Source organism: Crocuta crocuta, unplaced genomic scaffold (genome assembly GCF_008692635.1).
Source record: "Crocuta crocuta isolate KB4526 unplaced genomic scaffold, BGI_CrCroc_1.0 scaffold41, whole genome shotgun sequence".
Taxonomy (NCBI): Eukaryota; Metazoa; Chordata; class Mammalia; order Carnivora; family Hyaenidae; genus Crocuta; species Crocuta crocuta.
In genome coordinates, this window is record NW_027529428.1 from 4,233,401 (window position 1) to 4,259,217 (window position 25,817).

Genomic DNA, 25,817 nt, shown 5'->3' on the forward strand with positions numbered 1-25,817 from the left:
TGTGGAAAAAAGTGTTCTTACTTCTTTCTACTCTTTAGACCTACTAATCCTCTCCTGGCCTTATTTCTCTATCAATAACTACCAGTTCACCCAGGTGACCACCCATTGTGTGATTTTTAAAAAATGCTCATTTATTTGGGGTGGGGGGGAAGGGGAGAGAGTGAAAGAAAGAAAAATTTTCCAAGCAGGCTCCACGCTGTAGCAGCATAGGGCTCGATCCCTCAAACTCAAGAACATGACTGGAGCCAAAAGGAAGAATCAAACACTTAACCAAATGAGCTACCAGGCACCCCAAAATTCTTTTCCTGAACAGACCTTTTCTTTTCCTTGTTATCAGAGTAATGCTTGTTTTAGAAAATCGCTAGGGATCCCCCTTCCTCTATTTTCCAGAAAAGACTGTATAACATTGGTATTATTCCTAACTTAAATATTTTACAGAATTCACCACTGAAATTCAAATCCTTTAACAGATACAGGGCTACTCAGATTTATTATTTCTTATTATGCCAATTTTGGCAAGTTTGTGTTTTCCAAGTAATTTGTCCATTTCAAACAAGTTACAGAATTCATGGTCACAAATTACTCACAAAATTACTCACAAAATTCATGGTCACAAATTACTCACAAAATTACTCACAAAAGTCCCTTATCCTGGTAGTGATCTGCAGTATCTATCTAACTCTGATACTGGTAATTTTTTTCTTTCCCCCCTCTGAAGAGTTTACTGATTTTGTTAGTTTTTTCCAATGAAAATAATCTCTGACGTTGCCAGTTTTTCTACTGTTTACCCATTTCTCTTCCATTCATTTCTACTCATATCTGTATTACTCCTTTATTTACTTTGGGTTTAATTTGCTCTTTTCTACTTTCTCCAGGCAAAAGATTTAATCCTTTAAACTCTTTTTTTTCCTAATCAAATCCTTTTGAGGTACAAAATGCACTGCTTTAGTTGCATTCCGAAATTTTGGTATGTTTTATGTTAATTATTTTCCTGTGTAAACAATTTTCTAATATCCCTATTCTTTTCTTTTTTGACCCACAGGTTATTTAAAAAGTGTTTAATGCCAAGCATTTCAAGCTTCTTTGACATCCTATTTCTAATAATTTCTAATTTAATTCCATGTGGTCAGAAAATTTTATGGCCTCCCAGAATGGTCTTTCCTTGTGAATATTCTGAGAGCTCTTTTAAAAGAAGTGCATTCTGCAATTGTTGAATGTAGTATTATATTGATGTCAATTAGGTGAATTTTATTAACAGTGTTCAAATATTCTATATTCTGACTTTTTTTGGTCTAATTCTATTAATTACTAAGAGTGGGGTGCTAAATACACAACTATGATTCTGTATAGGTATATTTCTTCCTTTAGTTTTGTCAATTTTTGCCACATAAATTTTGATGCTCTGTTCTTAGGTAGATTTAAAGTTGTTGAATCTTCCTTATGAATTGGTCTATTTATCATTATTTAAAAATACCCCAAATTTGTAAAGAAGCATTTATGGGACAATCAGGAGAAAATGAAGCCTACCAGGATATTTTCACGGTTTATACGGAGTATAGCTATATTTTTAGGGGTGACAATGTTACTGTGACTACATTTAAAAAGTGAAGTTCTTACTGACTGCTTAAATACCAATTAAAGGTAGATCATCTGAGATTTTCTTTAAAATCATTTAGTGGGGTGGGAGTAGGGGAAGAAAAAGCAGAGTTATAGCAGTAATAAAGACAGTCACATGATACTAGTTGTTGACACTGGGTCAATGAGTACATCTGGGTTCATTACCTTATTCCTTCCACTTTGTTGTATGCATAAATTTCAAGAAAATGATTAAAACAGTAATGTGTTTAAATGTCTATTTTTTTGTTTCATTGTAGAACATTATCTTTACGCTCCCCACTATTTTGAGTCCTTACCACTTCCTCTATCTGTCCCATCTTCTTCTTTTCCAGCTTTGGTCAGTTATGTCTCCATTTCCATGTTAACATAGTTAATAACATTTGCATTCTTACATAGTTAAGTCTTCCATGTGTTAACTATGGCTATGTGATAATTTTCAGTGAAGACAATAATAGTTTATTATTAACACTTCCTCTACTGTTATATCACAACTAGTCTGTCTCTTATAAAAGAGAGGATCTCTTCTCACATTCTAATGATGGCTCAAAATCATGCAAAACGTAAATCTACTTTACTTCTGGCCCAGACTGTATAGTAGAGATAGCTCCCTTCTTAGGAACCAAAAGCATGTCTTCCTTTCCATATCACTTACATAGCTAATTAATCCCTCATTCTATATATTATATAAAACTTATGCTATTTTTCTTTTTAAAGACATTTTTCAGTTCTTAAAATTTTTTCTTAAGGCATTCTGAATTCCCCTTTAATGAAAACCAAGAACATCCTAGCCCAATAAAACAGATAATTTTGGGATTCCTTTTCAATGCACTCCTGAGTAGGCCCATTGCTTTTGGATCTCATGTTTTCCTTTTTTTTGGATTCCTTGTTTGTTTTGCTAGATTATATTTCAAACTAATCTATGAATGAGTATGCAGGAAGTAAACTTTGAGTCACTAGAAATTGGGAATTATTGTGTTTTCACATTTTATGGTTTGACCATATACAGAATCCTAACTTCAAAATCATTTTTTCTTAGATATCTGACTATAGTACTTCATTGTCTTTTACCATCCATCTACCTCATCCTATCCAATTCTGTTCATTGTAACCTAATTCCAACAACTCTTTTTCCAATCCCCTAATAAAAAGCCTGTTTTTCTGAAACTATAAATTTTACCTTTGTGGTTTTGACATTTCATCAAAATGTGTTTGCATGGGCAGTCTTTGTTTATTCAATCTGCTTGAAACTTAGATTTTTTTTATATGCAGGAATTCATTTCCGTATTTTTTTTTTTTTTTAGCTCTGGAGATTTTCTATTAGTTCTTTCAAAGGTTCTTCTCCTAACATACTTATGGCTCTGGATTGCAACTTCTGAACTAACAGTCTATTTGTTTTTTAATTTATGTATTTTGCCGGGGGTGTGGAGGGAGAGAGAGACAGAGAGACAGCGAGCACAAGCAGGGGTGGGACACAGAGAGAATTCTAAGCAGTCTTTGCACTGTCAGCACAGAGCACAATGTGAGGCCCCATTTCATAAACCTCAGGTCATAGTTCATGACCTGAGCTGAGATCAAGAGTTAGATACTTATGACTGAGCCACCCAGGTGCCCCAAGGTAGTTAAAGGTCTTTCATTTTTAAGTTTTATCTCACTTTTTATTTCTATGGCTTATTTTTCCTCAGTGTCATGACAGTTGATTTTATATCAACTATATGTTCCAACTCAGTACTTACATTTTAACATCATGTTTAGTGCATTTGTTCCGTTTCAAAATTTCACTGTATTTTTGGGTTCTAAGAACTCTTTCTTGAGAGGGTGGAACGTAGTGATGGTAGGATTCAGTTTCTGTATTCTCAAAATCCTCTGATTATGAATTAGAGTTTGTTTTCTGTTTGTTTACATTCTATTCTATTACCTCAAAACAGTTTTTGTTAACTTGGTTTCTTTCATGCTTACCTTCTTGCCATTTCCTTATTCTGACCATGAATATTTTAACAATAAAGGACTACACTGGTTATTGTAGTCAATAAGGATAGAGTTTCCTATAATGTTATACATGCAGGGTTGTTTTTGTGTTTCCCTGGCACACAAAAAAGTTGTATATTATCTCAGGGGTTTGCAAGAGTGGATCTGGTGGACTAGGAGGTTTCATTTTGAGGTAGGCAGGTTTGAGGATTCCCCAAAATGCCAGAAAGTGAACTTTATTCTTGTGAAGCATCATCATCCCAGCCCTAAATGACCCAGTCAGGTTCCACACAGCACAGTAAATCCAACTTTAGATGCACGAAGTTACATTTCCCTCTGCTCCGCTCCACCTATCTATCTTGCAGATACTTGCTGAAGTTCATCACTTATTAGTGATCGTTCTCTATCAATATCCTTAATATTTTGATACTCCTAATGTAAAAATATTCTGTCTGGGAGATATGCTGCACTAGGAATAGGGAGAAGAGGAGGACGGTGAGAAAAATTGAAAATAAAGATGTATGGGGTAGTTGACACAATAAGAATAAATACTAAGGGATTTTGTCACGATATGATTAGGAATTTTGATTCAAAGGAAAAAAATTAACAGAATGTCTAATAACAGACAATTTAGAGATACTCAATTTAGAGAACTTTAAAAAAAAAATCTATAAATCTCATTTTCCAAAAACTCAAACCAGAGAATGGAAAGAAGGATAGAAGACGGAAAGCAGGGGATGGAGAAGGAGATGGGGAGGGCTAACGTGAAGTTAAGACCATACCTTGTAAATGGGGTGAAGCAGTAGTAGTGCCACCAGTAATACTTTGTTGATCTTTGACTCCTGCAGGAGAGGCACCATAGCCTTCTTCATACCGTATATTGCCATGTAATGTTTTAAAAATAGTCGTTAAATCTTCTTGACTAAGAATGAACTGTGAAGAGAAGACTTGCTTATTTTGACATTACTGCTTTATGTAGTTCAAAATTCTCTTACACAGAAAAGTAAGTGTTCATTTCCGTCCTCTACAAGCCAATACTTTAATGCATTAGATATTTCTACTAACATAATGAGTTTCCTAAATGACCATGTGATCTTTAGTACCTTGTGAAATATATAAATTAGATGTCAATTCCAATGAAAACTATGAATAAAAGTTTTTTCTTAGAATACACCAATGAACCTAATAATTTAAAACCCTTAAAATGAAGTTTCCCCTTTATCTAGACACTATGCATTTTTTGGGTTACTAAGCACCTCAATTTACAAATGGAAATTTATCAAAATAATGATTTGCATCATGAAAAATAGTTCACAATGTGTTTTACATGATTTCATTTGAACCTCACAGAAGTCATCAGTATAAAAAATATATCCTGACTTTATATGAGAAGCTGAGGCTAAATTGTCAAATATCACCCTTAAATCCTCTTAAAGAACTCATGCAGTAACTCAAAACCCCTTGTGTTGTGAAGTTAGCCTAAAATCACAAACATAAGACCTGTAATGAAAACTGTGTTGATTAATTAGATGTCAACTTGGCCAAGTCACAGTATCCAGATATTTGGTCCAATATTATCCGAGATGTTATATACATGATATGTATATAGAATATATATATGATGCAATGACCATCTATAAATGCCCAGCTGCCTTCTGGGGCAGACCAACCAGGATGAAATTGGGTCTTCATGATCCACCCCAGTAGTTAACAGCTGGTGCAGTCCACCTCAGGAGACCAGATGTTTGACCCCTCCTGAACCTCATCCTCTGTGTCAGGGAGAGGATAAAATTGAGTCATCAAGAAGTCAAGAAGTCAGTCTACTACACCCAGACCAAGTGTCTACATATTCACACACACACACACACACACACACACACACACACCTTTTGATTATGTTTCTCTGGAGAACTGTAATACAATAGCAATTATATGAAAGACAAAAACAAACGCTATGAGTTCTAAGTTGATATGCTCAATCACCTCAAGGAAATAATTTTAACACCACAAAATTTAGCACTTTTGTTTGTACCAGGATTCCTTTGACTGCATTTCAAAGATGATCTGCTAATCTAGTGTTTTAAGATTAAGTCCATGTATATCTTATTCATGCTACTTATGCTTTGCTTTGCTTTTATTCATGACACTTACCCTGTGTTTATTACATACCTGGTATTTTAAAAATAGTATGTTCATATAAATTAATAAGCTGAAGTATTACAACTACATCTAAACCACATCTTTCAATTAGTCATGTATATTGAATGCCCCCCAAAATACTGATATTAATCATCAATCTTCACTCTTGCCAACAGCTCAGCGAAGGAAGTTAGAAGGATTATAAGGATTCTAGGGCTGCTGGTCTATGGCTCCTACATGGTAAGACAGGCTATTCTGCCATCCATAAAAGTCTGACAAGTCAGAAGTCAGAGGCTGCAGTACTTAGTCTAGATGCATTGGAGTAACTGATTCCAACCTTTCCCTGATCCAGGAGGGGTCAAATATGGGACCCATGCTCATATCTGCTAACTATTCAGGTGGATCAGGAGAGGGAAGACCCAATTTCATCTGCCCTGGATGGAAGCTGGGCCTTTACAGAGAGTCTGCAAAGGTTCACCTGAACATTCTGCATGGATCTTCCTCGAGAAGAGTGAAGCAAAATGATGTCCCGGCTGCCCCACAAAGATCTGCCTAAGGCCACTCCCAACATTTGTGCAGTATGCTGGGTGAACCATGCTACTTATGTTTTTAAAGTGTTGATTTGTTGTCTTATCAGTATAAAGAGACTTCAATTTTTATCTTAAGAAAACATTTTCCATTTTTAAGTTAGGGAGTCCATATGATCTTATACACTATGAGCTTAAAGATTTTCAGTTCAGATGATCATGTTTCAAATTTGAAACATATTTCTCAATTAAAAATCTGAAACCTTTAAAAATGATAGTTTTCTCTTTTTGAATACACTTTTTATAGAGAGAAATGGAAAGGAAATTGGAGGAGGAAGAGGATATGTTAAGTAGGTTTCTTAAAGTAATCTTCCAGACAGAGTATATGTTGCTGTCACTTCAGCAAAGCAGTGATACAGTTGTGACTTCCATTCAGTCAAGAGGGAAAATAGGAATTTATATTAAAGATCTGTGAAGCAGTATCAATCAATAGGGAAGTAAGGTTATGTAAATGACCCATTTGCCATTTTCATTGTCAACCTTTTCCATTTCTTCTAGGACTTTCTCTAGGCTATATCATATGTCATCATGGCTTTAAATACCATCTAGGTGCTGGTGACTTTCAAATTATTATTTCCAGCTTAGACGTCTTCACTAAGTTCCCGCCCTTGCATTAGACTAGTTAGATTCCAGGAACCCAGTGGCAGTGCCATAGCTTTTTTTGCCACCGTCTCTGTATATAGCATAAAACCTACCACAGAGCAGTCACTCAAATGTTTGCTGAATGAACAGAAAACATTCAATAAATTCTAAGTTACTATAGCTACTATATTTCAACTTTGACAAAGTTGATCAGTATGTAATATATACACCCAAAATATCTTATGTTTCCAAGCACTATTTTTAACCAACAAAACAGAAATCAATAAGCATCCAAAAAAAATTACCTCCATGGGCTTTAGCTGAGCATTTACATTAAAACAAGGAACTTCCTGGTACCACTCCCAAGATAAATTTCGCTCAACAATCACCTCAAGATTTAATGGCAGTAGCAGATCCAGTACTTCTTGGTATGTATCATCAATAAATTGAGTCCTGTAAGTAAAAATAGTTTTGTTTCACATATACACATAGTAAAAAATAATTTTTACCATTCTATATACAAATAGCAAAAATCAATAATTTGTATAAGACGAGAAAAATAACATCTATCCAGCTTTCCAAGTGAAAATGACAGTCCATCCCACTGTAAACATAGGTGATTTTTTCTGAGCTCAAGTGCTCCATATTACAGAGAAATGAATTTTTAGAAGATTTTACAATTTGTTAAAAAGTGCCAAAAATACACAAGTTGATAGAGTAAATCCTTAAAATAAGATCTCCATATATTTTAAAAATTATTTTTAGTTTTTAAAATTCCAGTATAATTAACACATAAGTGTACAATATAGGGATTCAACAATTCTATATATTACTCAGTACTCATCATTATAACTGTACTCTTAATCCCTTTCACCCATTCCCCCCTCCACCTCCCCTCTAGTAACCATCAGTTTGTTCCCTACAGTTAATAGTTTACTGTGTTCTCTGCAATTTCATTTAGAAAGAAAAGGTTTGGGGCGCCTGGGTGGTTCAGTCGGTTAAGTGTCTGACTTTGGCTCAGGTCATGATCTCATGGTTCGTGTGTTTGAGCCCTGTGTCGGGCTCTGTGCTGACAGCTAGATCAGATCCTGGAGACTGTTTCGGATTCTGTGTGTGTCTCTCTCTCTGACCCTCCCCTGCTCACGCTGTCTTTATCAGAAATTTAAAAAAAAAAAAAATTAAAAAAATAAAAAGAAATAAAAGGTTCATGATGAGGCCCCTGGGTGGCTCAGTTGGTTAAGTACCTGCCTTCGGCACAGGTCCTGATCTTGTGGTTGGTCAGTCTGAACCCTGCATCAGGCTCTGCCGTCAGCACGGAGCCTAGGGCCTGCTTTGGATCCTCCGTCTCCCTCTCTGCCCCTTTCCCACTCACGCTCTGTCTCTCCCTCTCTCAAAACTAACCATTTAAAAAAATAAAGATAAAAGCTTCATGAAAAAAACAGGACTACTTCATCTGATTCTATGTTGTATTGTCAGTCTTTGGCTTAGGTAATTGCAGTATGCCATGTACTGAACACTTGTTTGCTGAAATAAGAAGACAGAATGTCACTTTGTCAGATACCTCAGTTGGGACCATAGGTTTTGGAAGATCAACATTGCTCACAGATATGCACATGCAGAAATAACTGCAGAAATGCCATGAGTATTGATTTTGGGGTTACAAATAAGTTTTAGTGACTGGGGAAGTTCACACATATGGTAACTGAGAATAATGCAGATTGTGTGTGCGTGTTTGGGTATAGTCATGTATATATGAATAATGAGGACACACATAAGGTCAGTTGCTGCTTATCTTTCCATTCTGTTTCATTATTTTAATCACTGTAGTTTATAATACATTTTAGAGGTATTCAGTGCAAGTTTATATATTTTAGTAGTACCTCTAATGTTATCATTCTTCATTTCAATTTCTTCTTTTATTTAAAAAAATTTTCTAATGTTTATTTATTTTTGAGAAAGAGAGAAACAGAGCATGAGTCAGGGGAGAGGCAGAGACAGAGGGAGACACAGAATCTGAATCAGGCTCCAGGCTCTGTGCTGACAGCTCAGAGCCTGATTTGAAGCTCAGACTCACTAACGGTGAGATCAAGATCGTGACCTGAACTGAAGTTGGACAGTCAGCTGCTGACTGAGCCACCCAGGCGCCCTCAATTTCTTCTTTTAAAAAACATTTTTGAGACATCTTGTCCCCTATTTATATATATTTTAAAACTTTATAATGATTTAGGAAGACTTTAAAAAGAAGTATTTCATTTTTACTGAGAGTACATTAAATGTATAAATCAATGTATACAAACTGACATCGTTATAATATTAGGTCTAGGAAAATATTCTCCCCACATTTATTCAAGATTTCTTTCTGGCCATGGGTCAGGTTTTACAACTTTCCTTATAGAAGTACTATAAGTAACTTTTTAAATATCCTATAATGCAATTAGTAGCTTTGCAACAAAATAATTTCAACACAGGTTGTCACAAAAATGAAAACTTCTTTGTCTTTATGTGCTTTTCTATGAAGCTGAAACCAAACTGAATTTCCAAATATCAAGAATTTGAAAACCATTTCAGGGAAAACCTATAAGTATATAACTGAGTAACTGTATCTCTAGAAATTCATCTGTAGGAAATGAATTATCCTAAAGACCTGAGTAGGATGTCAGGATATCAATCACTGTAGTGTTGTTTATAACAGTTAAAAAACAAAACAAAACAAAAAAAACCCTCAGAATCAAATTAACTTTTTAACAACAGGTAGCAAATTTTTAAAAACAGAATAAAATGAAATATTTAGAAATAATTTTGCACTCAAAATAATATCGAGAAATATTTACAACATACTGTTAACGAAAAAGAAGAATTCATGATGCAAAAAAATGTAATTATTATTTAACATAAATGTGCAGAAATAATGAAATAGAAGAACAGAATACCCCCATCTCTCTGCCTGCCTTTTCCTAGTCTCTNTGAAAACTTCTTTGTCTTTATGTGCTTTTCTATGAAGCTGAAACCAAACTGAATTTCCAAATATCAAGAATTTGAAAACCATTTCACGGAAAACCTATAAGTATATAACTGAGTAACTGTATCTCTAGAAATTCATCTGTAGGAAATGAATTATCCTAAAGACCTGAGTAGGATGTCATGATATCAATCACTGTAGTGTTGTTTATAACAGTTAAAAACAAAAACAAAACAAAAAAAAACCCTCAGAATCAAATTAACTTTTTAACAACAGGTAGCAAATTTTTAAAAACAGAATAAAATGAAATATTTAGAAATAATTTTGCACTCAAAATAATATCGAGAAATATTTACAACATACTGTTAACGAAAAAGAAGAATTCATGATGCAAAAAAATGTAATTATTATTTAACATAAATGTGCAGAAATAATGAAATAGAAGAACAGAATACCCCCATCTCTCTGCCTGCCTTTTCCTAGTCTCTAGTCTATTTTGAGAAATATATATGCCTTATGTATTGGCATTCATCAGCATTCTGTCCCATATGTCCCACTCTACAAACTATGGGATATCACTTGTTCAGTGACTTTAATAGACAGTTCAGTATTACTAAGGACACCCAAATCTGGAAGTCCAAACACCTTCCTAAAATCTACACACATAGTCCAAGTGCCTTCCAATCTCTCTATAGATCTCCATACCAAAGTCAGACAACAGCTTCCAAGGTACTTTACCCATTAGAGAATTCAGTGTTTTTTCTACATTGCTCCATCTTACCTCATATAGACTGCTCATTACATTACTTCTTGTTTCTAGCACAGCAACAGGGTATATGAGGCACTTAAATTTCTCCTTCCATGCAACATGAAATAACATGAACCGAATTTATCATACTGACTGAAACAACTCATCTCCCTCTCCAAAAAAACTCACACAAAATACATTAAAAATTGATTTTCAAGACATAGAACATCAGACAACAGTCATCCCTGAGAGAGAAATTGTTTAGTCTTTCTGGTTACCTAGAAGCATTTTTCAAATACTATCTAGGTTTTCAAAAAACTGGAAGAGTATAATTAATCTTGCCAAAAAACTTGGGGAAGGGAGAATCACAAAATTAGTATAGCTATAATAAATTAAAATCTCCCTGTAAACAGAAAACTCAGGATACCAAAACCTTTCATGTAAAAAGTCAGAAAAAGATGACATTCTCCACCAACGTGCCTAAGATGGGCTTACCTGTACAGTCGCATTTCACTCAGCCGTATTGTTATCAAATCAATAATGGGTGGGGGGTTGCTCTCACTCTCTGTTATCATATGGAATGTATTTGTCATTGTAATTAGTCCAAAGTCAGCAACAAAAACATTTTCAGAAACTGGAGACTGTGGGATGACCACCACTGGGGCTTTGATGTTAACATCCAATGCCATTCTAGAACTCCTCTGTGCCAGTTCTTTCACACCAGTGGCTGCCATTCCTGCTGCCTGAACAGTGGCCTCAGCCAAAGCTTGTTTAGCTGCCTGAAAATTATCTATGAAAGCCTAAAAGGTAACACAATTATATTATTAAGGTTGCCATTAATGAATGATTACTAAATGCATATTGATATTGAGGATTTCACTTCCATGAGAAAAATTTTTCTTGGTACAACCAAGCATTCTTTATCCAAGTCTGGTTATCTGTACTAAATCTCAATTTTTTTCCAATGAAAATTGATTAAGAACAACATACAGATACAGAAACACAACAAAAATTTTGTCCCTGGAAGAGAGTGACATGCAGATATTGCAAGGTTTCACTGATACCTATTTTCACTATTGTCACACTTTCCCTAATGGCTAAGCAATCACACTGTATTCTCTTATACAACCTCAAAGGACAGCTTATTTCTGTTTGTAAGCCAGAAAGTAACTTAAAAAAATAATAAAATGTCTGTCCAGAATTCTGAAGTTTTTAAATTCTGACATCTAGAAAACTTTCAGTGACATAAAATATATCTAGAATTATACTTAATTTTCAAATAATTTTTCAGTAGTTATTTCCAAACAATTTATTTTCAGTAATTTTTTTATAATGGAATGTTTTTAATTTTTAAGTTTATTTGTTTTGAGACAGACAGCCAGGGTGAGCAGGGGGAGGGGCAGAGACAGAAGGAGCCAGAGAATTGCAAGCAGGCTCTGCACTGCCAATGCAGAGACCAAAGCAGGGCTTGAACTCAGGAATGATCATGACCTGAGGCTGAAACCAAGAGTTGGATGCTCAACCCAGCCACCCAGGCACCCCTATTTTCAGTAATTTAAGACTTGAATTCTCTCTCTCTCTTTCTCTCTCTCTCTCTCAAAAACAAATAAACATTTTATTTAAAAAAGGGGCACCTGGGTGGCTCAGTGCATTTGACTGTTGACTTCAGCTCAGGTCATGATCTCACGGTTTGTGAGTTAGAGCCCCACATAGGGCTCTGGGCTGACAGTCTGGGATTCTCTGTCTCCTCTCTGTCTGCCCTTCCTCCACTCATGCTCACGCTCTCTCTCCCCAAAAATAAGTAAACTTTAGAAAAATTAAATTAAAAAAGATCACAAAAATAACAACATTTTAGAATTAGCTAATTACCTAGTTTATGCACCAAAATTTAAAGACATTTTTAAACAAGTGAATACTAAAGTCATAAAAACATGTATGACATTCTCAGGAAAAAAGTAACTGAAAAGCAGAAAAGGAAATCAAACACTACATGGCAGTATTATGCAGAAATTAATTCTAAACCCTTAAAACCCCAGATAGAATATGCAATAGAAAATATAATTTCCATAATGATCACTTAGGTGAGACCAAAACAAATTTCAATTATATAGTTTTGTTTTTTTTTTTAAGTTTATTTGAAAGAGAGATGCAGAGAGAGAGAGGGAGAGAAAGAATCCCAAGCATGTTCCATACTGTCAGCACAGAGCCCGATGTGGGGCTCGCACCACCAACTGTGAGATCATGACTTGAGCCAAAATCAAGAGCTGGATGCTTAACTGACTGAGCCATCCAGATGTCCTTATATTTAGTATTTTTAATTAGAGTTGGAAGTCAGGTAAAAACAAAGATGTAAACCAATTAGATATAAAGAATTCAATTAATATATATAACAAATCCTATGCATGGTATATAATGTACATACATTTAATACATTAATATGTATCCTTGAATTAACTGGACTATTCCTATGAATATGATGAAAATGACATTATATACATAACACACTATGCATTTCAGTCATGATAAAAGATACCTAGGAAATTCTGAAAAATCAGGAAAAAGCAATTAAGCGAGGAATTATTGCTCCTCACCTATGTCTGACACATGGCAACTAATTTCCAAATAATAGGAAAAAATTTTTGAAAAATGATTAGTGTACTTACCAATATAGAACATAGAAATTTTGTGATAAAAACTACTTCAATGCAACCAACAGTTAAATTAACTTGAACATCAACCACATCCATATCTGTGTAAGCAGGCCCAGCAGTTGCATCCACAAAAGAAACCATTTTGAAGCTGAAAACTTCTTTTCCAGTGATGTAAACGGCCTTTAGTGAGAGAAAATTCAACTATCAAAATCCATTTTTGAAATGTGGTTTCAGTACAAAACTAAAACACAAAATAATAAAACACACACACATTATGAAACTCCTCCAAGCACAAATAGAGCAATAATTCTAACACGTGGACTAGTGCCTGTGCTGCAAGATTTTTCAGTCTGGTGGTGGCAGCTCCCTTTGTGGGCCATGAAACCAGTGTAGTAGGTCTTGCTTAACGTTTTTTTAAATGGGGGAAACAGAAGAAAACTGATCAGATCATACGAATATTCTCATTTCGTGTGTATTATTTGCATACCGAGAGTTGTCAAATGAACGTACTCTTTGGTCACTGTAAAACGTATCAAAGATTCTCTACCTCTACAGCTTAATGAAACCTACTGCTCTTTATTTTACATATGTGAATAGGTTTTCCAGATCCTTCAAAAAGCATCCTCCTGTATTTCTTTTCCTTATTAGTTTGTGAAGGGTCATCTCAACTGCTGAACAAGACTTATGTACAGCAGTTTATTTATTAAAAAAAAATTTTTTTAATGCTTATTTATTTTTGAGAGAGAAAGAGAGCACAAGTGGGGGAGGGGCAGGGAGACACAGAATCCAAAGCAGGCTCCAGGCTCTGAGCCATCAAGAGAGCCCAACACGGGGCTCGAACCCACAAATGAACTGTGAGATCATGACCCGAGCCAGAGTCCATTGCTTAACCAACTAAGCCACCCAGGCGCCCCTACATACAGCAGTTTAAAATCTGAAGCTCTGCAATACTAGTGAAAAATGGGGGAGAAAACTGCATATGTGAATTGTCAAAAATATTCTGTAAGACGGAGGTATCACCAACTAACTTAGTTTACAGCTTTCTTGACCCTTCTAAATGCTGTAAGGTATAAACCTTAAGGGCCATCTCTTCCTAGAAGCCAGGGAATTCCAACATGGTACAAAGAACACTTCAGGAACCAAAGATATTAAGGACCTCTGAAGGCTGAGGTGCAAGACGAGGCTGAACAAAGTCTAAAGGAATTCTGCTTCTGCCTTGAATGTACAACTCTGGGTGAAGGCCCATTCCAAACCTTGACAGCAGCAGCAGCAGCAGCAGCAGCAACAAAGAACTAGATAACCTATAAAATCACAACTGTGCTTAAAACCACTAGAAATGCAAGGCTGCAAGCCAACGAAGCAGCCTAACATGTAAGGATAAAACCGTCTAGCAACAACATCCCCCTTCCTCAACACAAGATACAGCTGAAGGAATCTGAAGCAGTGGTATAATGAAGGCAATCATATTAAACAAGAAAACTCAAAGCTAGCTCAACTCTCCATTAAATTGACCCAACCTCCATGCTAACTGCCTAGCAGTATAAAAAAAAGACTCATTATCAGACATAAATACTATTCGTTTCAGTATCTACTCTCCTATACATGATCTCTGGTATTCAATCAATAACTAAGATATACCACAAAAAGCAAGGAAAAATAAAATCCAACGTGTGACAGAGAAATCAACAGAACCAGGATTGCTCATAACATAGATGTTGGAACATGGGGTTTTGAATCCCAGCTGAGAGCTTCTGGCACTGAAGACTGGAGAGCAGAGCAAGCCCACCTCCCACGCTACTCTGTAGGGCTGCCGGAGCGGTGTGGTTTGAGATGCCCCATCTGGGGAGGAGACTGGGGTGTCACCGTTGTTCTCCCCATCACCAACAAGATAGGGCTTCAGGAAGCAGCACAGTGGCCCCCAGTGGAGGTGGGACCCGCCTACACCATACCCCACCCCTCCGTGTCTGGCAACTGCTTATCTACCTAACATCACATCTACTGACACTGAACGAACCAGAGAGCCTCTCCTCCAGACCAGCACAGCCAAGTACCAACAGACAACTGCTTTGTGTTTTTGCCTGTTAGTCTGTTTTTCTTTCCCTTTTTTCTTTTCTTTTTCTCTTCATTTTCTTCTCTTCTTTTCTCTTTCTACTCTTTTTCTTTTGGAATCAGGCTCATAATTTCTGATTTGGTTTTTGGTCAATTCTTATTTTTTATACATATATAATGTTTTTTCTGTTTTACTCTATTCTTTTCATACTTTTGCTAGATCCTCTTTATTTTCCTTTCTCTCTCTCTCTCTGATTAAAACTTATAGTTTTTTTGATTCTCTTTTTAATTTTCTTTTCACCCCTTTTTTCCTTTTGTATAGGATCATACAAGGGAGGCTCCACTTCCCTTTCCTTTTTTCCAGGGTTACTCCAGCAAACAAATCAAAGCACAACTGGTGGAAGGTCCAAACGCTCCACAGCTACAAGCGAGAAGCTTTGCAGAGGACTGACCAGTGTACAGTAGCCAAAACACAACCACAGAGTGCATGCTACACACTCCAAAAGCACTTCCTGAAGTGCCAGTCCCTGGACAGTGTATGATCCCCTTTTAATATAGTAGTACTTGCAGGTGCAGGACGCATAACAAGCTATTAAAACACATAAAAGACAGAAACCTATCCAAAATGATGAAACCGAAGAATTTTCCTCAAAAGGAGATCCAGGAAGACATGACAGCCAGAGAATTGCTCAAAACAGATATAAACAATGTATCTGAACAAGACTTTAGGGTAACAGTCATACAACTAATAGGTAGGCTTGAAAAAAGAACAGAAGACAGCAGAGAATCTACTGCAGCAGAGATCAAAGACCTAAGAAATAGTCACAATGAATTAAGAAATACTGTAAATGAGATGCAAAATAAACTAGCTACAGTGACAGCAAGGATGGAAGAAACAGAGGACAGAATAGGTCAAATAGAAGAGAAAATTATGGAAAATGATGAAGCTCAACAAAAAGAGGGGAAGGAAATCAAAACGTGGAGGTTAAACAACATACTTCTAAACAAAGCATAGGTAAAAAAGAAGTCACAGGACAAAATAGAAAATATTTTGAATTGAAAAAAATAAAAATAAACATATCAAAATTTCTAAGATACAATTAAAGCAGTATAAAAGAAAATTTATAGCAGTAAATGCCTGCATTAGAAAGATGTCAAATCAGTAACCTAAGCCTCTACCTTAAAAATTAGGAAAAGAAGAAATTAAATCCAAAGGAAGCAGAAGGAAAAAAAATTTTTTAAAGAGAATACATAGAGTTTAAAATAAAGAACACTCTATTGAACCAAAAGTTGGTTCTTTGAAAAGAACTGATAAATCTCTAGTCAGACAGCTGAAGAGAAAATCAGAAAAGACAAAAATTAAAGTCTCATATGCTAACTAATAGAATCAGACTTAAAAGGCTATATACTGTAGTATTTCATTTATTTAATATTCTGGCAATGGCAAAACAGTGATTCCTAGGTTCTAGAGTGGGGAGAAGGGATTACTTCAAAGGGCAGGAGTAACTCTTGAGAAGTGATAGATGTAATATATTATCCTTAAGTTGGAAGTTACACAGCTGTAGCTGTTCAACAAAAATCAAGGAACTATATGCACTAAAAAGTCTAAATTTTACTGAATTTAAATAAAGCAAACCTGACTTTAAAAAGGAAAAATAAATGGGGGGAGGGGGAGACAGTAAAGAATTCTATAAAAGGATTACTGAGGCCCTTTATGGCCTCCCAAATATGCTCAGCAGCTTTCTGCCACAAACCCTTCATAACTGTTATTTCCTCTACATGGAATGCGCTTTCCACACTGACAACTGATTCAGATTTCACTCAATGTTCAGAAAGAGATTTCCTGATAACCCTAAAATGCTATTGGGATCACTATCATATTATCCTACTTTATTGGTTTTTCAAAGTACTTATCACTCCCCTAGTATCATTTTCTATTATTTACTATTTATTATTTACCCCAGGAAAGGGACTTTGCATCTTTTGCTGACTGCAATATTCCAAATATTATTAACAAAAATACAGAATACTTCCACAAGTCACCTGAGTGACCCTGTGACTGTCCCCCTAAAGCCCAAGAAATTTGTTTAAGACAAAGTTTATTTATTTTTTAATGTTTATTAACTTTTGAGAGACAGATCATGAGTGGGGGGGAGGGACAGAATCGGAAGCAGGCTCCAGGCTCTGAGCTGTCAGCACAGAGCCTGACGCGGGGCTCAAACTCACAAATCATAAGATCATGATCTGAGCTGAAGTCAGACGCTTAACTGGCTGAGCCACCCAGGCGCCCCTAAGACAAAGTGCAGAGTAGAGAGGAGATGGTATAGGAGATACCAGGTGCAGAAAAGGAGTAAATAAAATTAAAAATGGGTATTTTAAGTAAAACTCTGTAAACTGAAAGGTGAGGTTCCCCAACATTCTTCAACCATTCTGGCTCCCAGAATTTAGACTGTTAGGCTTGTAATTATAGTACTTTTCTCAAAGGAAACTGACATAAGATAAAACAAACAAACAAACAAAAAACCTTTACTCTCAATTTTTGAGGCCACAAAAATTACTCTATCAGTGCCTCATCTACTCTTAGGTCTGTCTGAAGTCCAACAATTAGAAATACTTATGTACCTACCACTCAGAATTAACCAGCATTAATTAAGTAGACGATCCTTGTAAACATTCACTTTTGAAACATTTCTCTATAAAGAAGATATAAGAAACTAATTTACAATGATATCTTTTTTCATAAGAATGTCAGATGAGCTAGAATCCCTCCAGATTCTATGTTAGTTATAATACACACAAGTAATGGTCATCTGTACAATGGTTCTTGGGTAAACAGAGANAAAGTCGGACGCTTAACTGACTAAGCCACCCAGGCACCCCAAAATCATAATCTTCTTAAATGCTTCAGTTCTTTTCTTTTTTTAATAAAAGTAGAAGTAGTACATTAAACCATGGCTTCTAGAAAATTTCCTGTTCCTTATTACTATGGACCACACACCTTTGATGCTCTGGCACTCTTATTTCATGCTAGCAGACCATAATAAGGAAACATAAAGAGTAAGGATTTTTATTTAACATAAAAATCAGGTCATCACTGTATCTCATCGGTATTATTGGCTAAGCCTCTTCACAGTTTCCTTTTACATCCAGATTCTGACTTCCTGACTCAAGAAGTAACTCAGTCTTTTCTGACCCTACTACTTAATGTTCTCTTTACTCACTTAAGTACATCATCTTACCTAGATGCTCCATTGTTCAAAAATTACCTGTCCAACTTTACAATGGTATCTAGTCCAAAAATCTTACCATCTGACACCCAGTACTAACACCCTGTCTCTGCAAGCACTAGCCATTCTGTTACCGTCGTGAACAGATCTACTACAGTAAGCATCCCTGAAAATAAATTTAAAAAATAATCTCATCTATTGAGTCTGACTTCATATCCACTGCTGTTGATATCAGAAATGCATCACAAGGTTCACAGTATTTGAAGAACAAAAAGAAAAAAAATTGAAAAAGACATTTAGTAATCGCCCTTCCCTCCCCAACTATGTTTCAGAGTATTATGTAAACCTTATGAGAGCCTTAATCCTCATTTTACAAATAAAGAAAGAGAAGTTGAGATGAGGACACAGAGCCACTAGGCAACAGAGCTAAAATACAAACTCAATGATACCTTAAATCCCAAACCTGTCAACTCGATAAGCCACAATGCTAAAGTCCGACAACTAATTTATACCGATGACCAATCTTAAAAGACAATCCTATTTTACGATGTACTATTATTTAATACAAATAAATTCATACCTTTTTGTATAAAGCTGTTTTATCAGAATCCAAGACAATTATATTCCTTAGCTTTGCATTTATTTCAGTGGCTGAAGTCCTCATAATTATCTCAGAATCAAGTCCTAAGGGAAAAAAAAGGATGAATGAATGGCTTTTCATTTCATAGTTCTCAATGTATTTTTTTCCTGAAATTTTATTACCTTCAATCTTAATTTCAGAAATGTTACGTTTCTGATCTTGAATGAAGATCTGTAAACAAGATAATTCTGCTAAAATCTGCAAGGTAATAATATCTTCATTCTTGGATAGTTTTAAAGCTGCAGAACAAAATTGTAAATCATAAGGAAAAACTTTTAATAGTTACCTCACTACCTTTATAAAGTAACTGAAATATAAGAAAAAATAAAAATACTAGAGGAAAACCTGGTTTTCGTTCCATTAAAATTAAGATATTCCCTACTAAATTGGGAATTCTGAAAAAAAAAAAAATTCAACCCTAATGAAAACAAAGCCTAACAAATGAAACAGACACAACAAAAAACTATTACTAGACTAGACTAACAATTTAGTAGTGTCATCCTATGACGCTACAAAATTGTAGTTATAAAATCATAAATCATTTGAGACACAATGATTGTAAGGTGACATTTGCCTTGGTCAAACTTGCAACTTTTCATTGCTTAAGAAATGCATGGTTAAAAAAATTGGTCTGACAGGATTCAAATTTTCTTAGTTCTAAATTTCTAATCTAAAATTATGATATGAAATGCATGAATTTTAATTCAAATCAAATACAAATGCTGTATGATATTTGACTAAAAAGAGGGACATGATAAATAAAAGCCACATTTTCTTCACTGGTAAATACTTTCTTTTGCTATTGTCTAAAATTTCCCTGATATATAATAATTTTTCTAGATACTAATTTAGGCAATAGAATTCTGGAGCCAATATTACATATAAAAAAATCAAAGAAAAAGCTAAAATTTATTGAACTACATGGTAAAAAACATGAAGTTGGACTTTAAACATACACATTTTTTTAATGACCTCTCCTTTGTCTTCAGTCTCCGCAACAGACACTGAGGCTCGTTTTTCTTCCAGTTGTGGGAATACATTATTAAAATAATTTATTGTATTCAGAAGTGCTTCAGTATGTAAATGAATATCCAAAGAGGAAAAGTTCACCTAAGGAACAGAGCTGATTTTAGTAAGAGGTCAATAAATATCTGTTTGCTGCTCAGTAGAAGGCACTACAGTATGTGTTATAAACAATAAAATTCATGGGGCACCTGGGTGGCTCAGTTGGGTAAGCTTTCAGCTTCGGCTCAGTCTATGACCTTGCAGTTCATAAATTTGAGCCCAGTGTCGGGCTCTGTGCTGACAGCTCAGAGCCTGGAGCCTGCTTCAGATTCTGTATCTCCCTTGCTCTCCGCCCCTCCCCCACTAGTGCTCTATGTCTCTCTCTCTCTCAAAAATAATATTCAAAATAAGGAATAAAATTCATAATATTCCATTTTTATCCTCAAGGATACAGTTCTAGTTGTAAAACAATTTCCATAATAGGTTTACTCAGAAATACAGTATCTAATTAAAAAATAAATTATTACTCACTCATACCTTAATTAGTTGTACAACATTGTTATAAGTACTTTTCAAATTAGGTAGATTCTTTTCTGCCTATCCAAAGAGAAAAAAGCAAATCTGTTAGTATCTTATGAAGACATATGTATATACAATTATAACTCTGTAAGGTTCTTCCCAATTCTTCCTCTATGTGAAAAAAATTGTGATAGAATTGTCTACCAAGTATCCAAATACTATGCATTATATCTTTAGATCTAGAATGATTTTGTCATAAAAAAGCTATTTAATAATGCATAAACGACACAACCCCTAAAATATCTACATCAATAGTAAAAATGGTCTTAAAAGTGGTAAAATATTCTTTCAGCATTGTTATAAAGTAATTATTAAATTAATGTGGCACTTAAATAAAAATAAGTCTATGAAAACATGGAATAAATCTGAAGTAGACCACAGTATATAAAAAAATTAATGATGAAATCAAATGAAAGCTTATCTCATATTGTATCCATACTAAATTCCATCAAGATTAAAAAATTGGGGTTTTTTCTTTGGTTATCTGATGGAGGGAAAAAAGTCAAGCTTCATGTCATTTCTACTTAGAACACAGGCCTGTTATTTTACTGTATGAAATGTTTAGAAATTAAAATAAAGTATGACAAAACAAGAAAACCTTAAAGTTGCAGGAATTTTAAAAATCACATTATAATGAAGATTAGACGAAATCTAGGTAAACTTACAAAATGTGATTACAACATTTCAGAGGTAAACTCACCACAGCAAGCATACAAATGGAAGTGCTTACCTTCACATACTCCAGTGTTAGCAGATCTTCCATCGTATTATCCAGTGTTGTAACCAAATAAACTGGTTTCTTGTTTTCATCTAAAAATAATGTTTTAAATTACTCTTTCACAAAAATCTAATGGAAAGTCAATACCAGCAACATTAATATAACTGGAAAAGAAGAATTTCCTGGGTCAGTTCTGCACCTTGGATTTTATCTTAACCGCGTCAGGTCCCTCCTTTAAACTCTAAAGCTGTAATTTCTCCCCACAATTCCCTTCCCTTCTCTTACGGCACAGCGTTAAACAGTCTTACCCTTCTAAACCTAGAGAGGAAGTAAGGTAAGATGTAGCAATCAGTTAAAGAAAAAACCGAGTTATTAGGACCAATGAGAGGACATGAAAAGAACTGCAGCCCTACCACAGAAATACCTAGAAAGAAAACTGCCAGACTCCCTGAAAACCTATTGTCTTTGTGAAGACCAATCAGGTATGTGAGGAGAAAATAAGTTCTTCCGTGTATTAGTTTAGAATAAACCCCATGTAGTTAGTCTTCACTAGTTGTATCCTGTCTTCTGATAAAAACTCTGGAAAGTAAGTGGTAAAACTGCTGTAAAACAGTGTTTTGTACAAAAACTTTAAAGTATCATCACCAAATTACAATGACTGACAGAAACTAGTATCTAGATAGTGGAAGAAAGAACTACAATCATAACACTTTTGAGGAAAAAAATGTAACATATTCCACTGACTCTTCCAGGTACAAAAGCTTATTAGNCTATCATCACCAAATTACAATGACTGCCAGAAACTAGTATCTAGATAGTGGAAGAAAGAACTACAAATCAATCATAACACTTTTGAGGAAAAAAATGTAACATATTCCACTGACTCTTCCAGGTACAAAAGCTTATTAGCTATTAAGCCAGTCTTCTACTGAACATGCTACTCACATTTCAATCCTTAAAAAGGTCCCAATTTTTCTCACACATTTATCCACAGAACTATTTACAGATCATTTATAAGAAACTGTGCTAATCACTTCCTCACCCTCCCACTAAAAAAAAAAAAAAAAGGCAAAAAGATTAAAGAAATAGGTGCAGTGACAACTGTGTATCAGTATCCTCTGTGCTAGGGTTTTCTTATTTTGTGCTCTTAGGAAAACAAAACAAAAAATACACAAAATAATTTACAACTGCTAGAATACTTGTGGATTACTAGAGAACACTAGCAAATTGGTTCACTTTTCTTTCCAATCACAAGAACAAACTGTTTCTTGATGTAAAAAAGCCCAATAAGGTAAAACTCTGTATCCGCTATGTATAATGGTTTTCTCAACAAAAGATAATCATAATAAGATCTACTACACTCAAGCTCTCAAGGGCTATACAGAACAAGTGTAGAATATGCAACTATAATGTATGAGTAAATCATATGCAGTGATTAAGGTTTCAGGCTGCAACACTTTATTTGCTTTCCCAAATACAAAGATCTCATTCAACCCAGGGCTCAACAAAGGGGAGGGTAGTTTTCATGACAGTAGTTAACTGACAGCTTTGTCTGGGTGGGAGTTCCCAGAGATGATGACCTTAAATCCTTGAGATGTATATAAGCATATCTTTGCCTTTCTTAATTCCCTTAGATAGATCTTGGGATCTATCGGTTTCTAGGGCAGATTCTAGAACATTACATTCTAGGACAGTCAAAGTACCAAAGTACTTTTATACACATGTAATCAGAATACATTTTTTAAAAAGTGAGTTCTATACCTGTCCTGGGGCTTAAACTCACAACCCTGAGATCAAAAGTCACATGCTTGGAGTGCCTGAGTGTCTCAGTCTGTTAAGCGTCTGACTTCAGGTCAGGTCATGACCTTGCAGGTTTATGAGTTTGAGCCTTACATCAGGCTCTGCACTGTCAGTGTGGAGGTTGAGATTGCTCTTTCTCTCTCTCTCCTTTCCCCACTTGTGCACACATGCGCGCTCTCTCTCTCAAAATAAACAAACTTCAAAAAAAAAAAGTCACATGCTCTACCAACTGAGCCAGCCAGTTGCCCCAGATTTATATGGTTTCTAAAATAAATGTAAAGCATCACTATCTTTAATTACAAAAATTTTAAGCCAACTCGTACTAATAATCACTTTGGACATCAATGGTCTAAATGCATCAATTAAAAGATGCAGACTGCCACAGTCAACCAAAAAAACAAGGCCGAGCTATATACTGTCTGTAAGAAATACACTGTAAATATAAAGACACATACAGATTTAAAGTAAATGGATGAGGAAACCATAGTATGTAAATACTAATTTAAAAAAAAAAGCAGGGATAGCTATGTTAATTTTCAGACAGAGCAGACTCCAAAGCAAGAAAAATTATCAGGGAAAATGAAAGGTATTATATAATGATAATGGGGTCAATTCTCCATGAATACATAACAATCCTTAAACTGTATGCATCTTAACAACAAAGCATCAAAATATGTGAGGCAAAACGCTGTTAATACTAAAAGGAGAAACAGATGAACCTGCTTTTATAGTTAAGACTTCAACATCCCCCTATCAGAAATGGGTAGATCCAGCAGACAAAAAATCAGTAAGGACGTAGTTGAAATCAGTAATAGTACTATCGATCAACCGAACATAATGGATATCTATAGATTACCTATTATCTATTAATTGCAGAATACATCTTCTTAAGCTCCCATGGACTGATCATCAAGAAAGACAACATTCTGGGCCATAAAACACACCTTACTAAATTACAAAAAATAAAAAGTGTACAGTGTCTGCACTCAGACCACAATGGAATTAAATTACAAATCACATAATGTATTTGGGGAATTCCAAAATATTTGGAGAATCAACAAGACTTCTAATACAGGAGTAAAAGAAGAAATCTCAAATTTAAAAACACTAAAAACTAAAAACACACCTTATTAAAATCTGAGGCTAAGTAAAAGCACTGTTTATAGGGAAATATAACATTAAATGCATATGTTAGAAGATATAAAATCAATAATCTAAGCTTCCACCTTAGGAAATGAGAAAATAAGAGTGATCAATTGATATAAGCAAAAGGAAAGAAACAATAAAAAACAGATCAAAAATCAATGAAACCGAAAATAAGAAACCATTAGAAAAATTAAAGAAACCATAAAAGGTTCTTTGAAAACATTATAAAATCGATAAGCCTCTAGTCAGGCTACCTAAGGAACAAAGAGGACACAAATGACTAATACCAGAAATTAAAAAGGAGAAATACTGGTTATCATGAAACTAAGAGGATAATAAAAAATATATATATATGTATATAACTCTGCCACAAAGATAATAACTTAATGAAATGTACCAATTCCTTGAAAAACACGTGTCAAATTGACACAAGAATAGACAACCTGAATAGGTTCATATCTATTTAAGAAATCAAATCAATAATAGCCTTCTAAAAAAGAAAGCACCATGCCCAGTAGGATTCACTGGTTAATTCTAATTTAAGGGAAAATCTAGACCAATTCTTTATAATCCCTTTCAGAGGACACAAAGAATGCTTGCTAACTCATTTTATAAAATCAAAGTTACCCTAATACCAAAAATATACAAAGGCTTTATAAAAAAAAAAAAAAAGGAAAAAGGAGAACTACATGCCAGTAACTCTCATTAACATGTATCCTCAACAAAGTCATTGTGATGAGGACTTTCAAGATTTATTATCTTAGCAGCTTTCAAATTAACAATTTGGTATTGTTAACTACTGCCAGTATGCTATACTTTGCATCCTCCTGATTTATTTTATAGCTACCAGTTTGTATCTTTGGACCTCCTTCGTCCATTCCAACTACAACCCCACCTCCTGCCTCTGACAACCATTAATCTGTTCTATACACCTATCAACCTGGAGTGTTTGTAAACATTCCACATATAAATGAGACAAGGTGTTTTGTCTTTCTTGGACTTATTTCACTTAGCATATAATGCCCTCAAGGTCCACCCATGTTGTCACAAATGGCAAGATTTCATTGTTTTTTTATAGCTGAACAGAATTTCATTGAGTGTCTGTGTATGTATGTAAATAGGGTATCACATCTTTATGCCCTCACTCATTGAGTGCACTTAGGCTATTTCTAGATCTTGACTATTGTACATAGTGCTGCAATGAACATGGGGTGCATTTTTATCTTTTCGAGTTAGTGTTTTAATTTTCTTTGGGTAAATATTCAAAAGTGGAATTGCTAGATCATATGATATTCTATTTTCGATTTTCTGAGGAACCTACATATGGTCTGCCATATGTCTGCACTAATTGACAGTGCACAAGGATTTACTTTTCTCGACATCCTTGTCAACACTTGTTATTTCT

The 25,817-nt window shown here is 34.9% G+C and overlaps 1 protein-coding gene across 4 annotated transcripts in view; it reads right to left on the minus strand.

The window, feature by feature from the left end:
• The window catches only part of VPS13A (vacuolar protein sorting 13 homolog A), a 228,674-nt gene that overhangs the window by 97,955 nt on the left and 104,902 nt on the right, over nucleotides 1-25,817 (minus strand). For all 4 annotated transcript variants that reach the window (XR_013334008.1, XM_077759359.1, XM_077759360.1 and 1 more), the window contains exons 27-35: nucleotides 21,479-21,558; nucleotides 20,707-20,766; nucleotides 20,121-20,274; nucleotides 19,287-19,403; nucleotides 19,105-19,208; nucleotides 13,261-13,428; nucleotides 11,093-11,397; nucleotides 7,196-7,343; nucleotides 4,365-4,515 (exon numbers count right to left, since the gene is read on the minus strand). Coding sequence is in view for 3 of the 4 variants with exons in the window: in XM_077759359.1 (XP_077615485.1) it covers nucleotides 4,365-4,515; nucleotides 7,196-7,343; nucleotides 11,093-11,397; nucleotides 13,261-13,428; nucleotides 19,105-19,208; nucleotides 19,287-19,403; nucleotides 20,121-20,274; nucleotides 20,707-20,766; nucleotides 21,479-21,558 (1,287 nt within the window). In the remaining variant the exon portion in view is untranslated. The remainder of the gene's footprint in view (nucleotides 1-4,364; nucleotides 4,516-7,195; nucleotides 7,344-11,092; nucleotides 11,398-13,260; nucleotides 13,429-19,104; nucleotides 19,209-19,286; nucleotides 19,404-20,120; nucleotides 20,275-20,706; nucleotides 20,767-21,478; nucleotides 21,559-25,817) is intronic.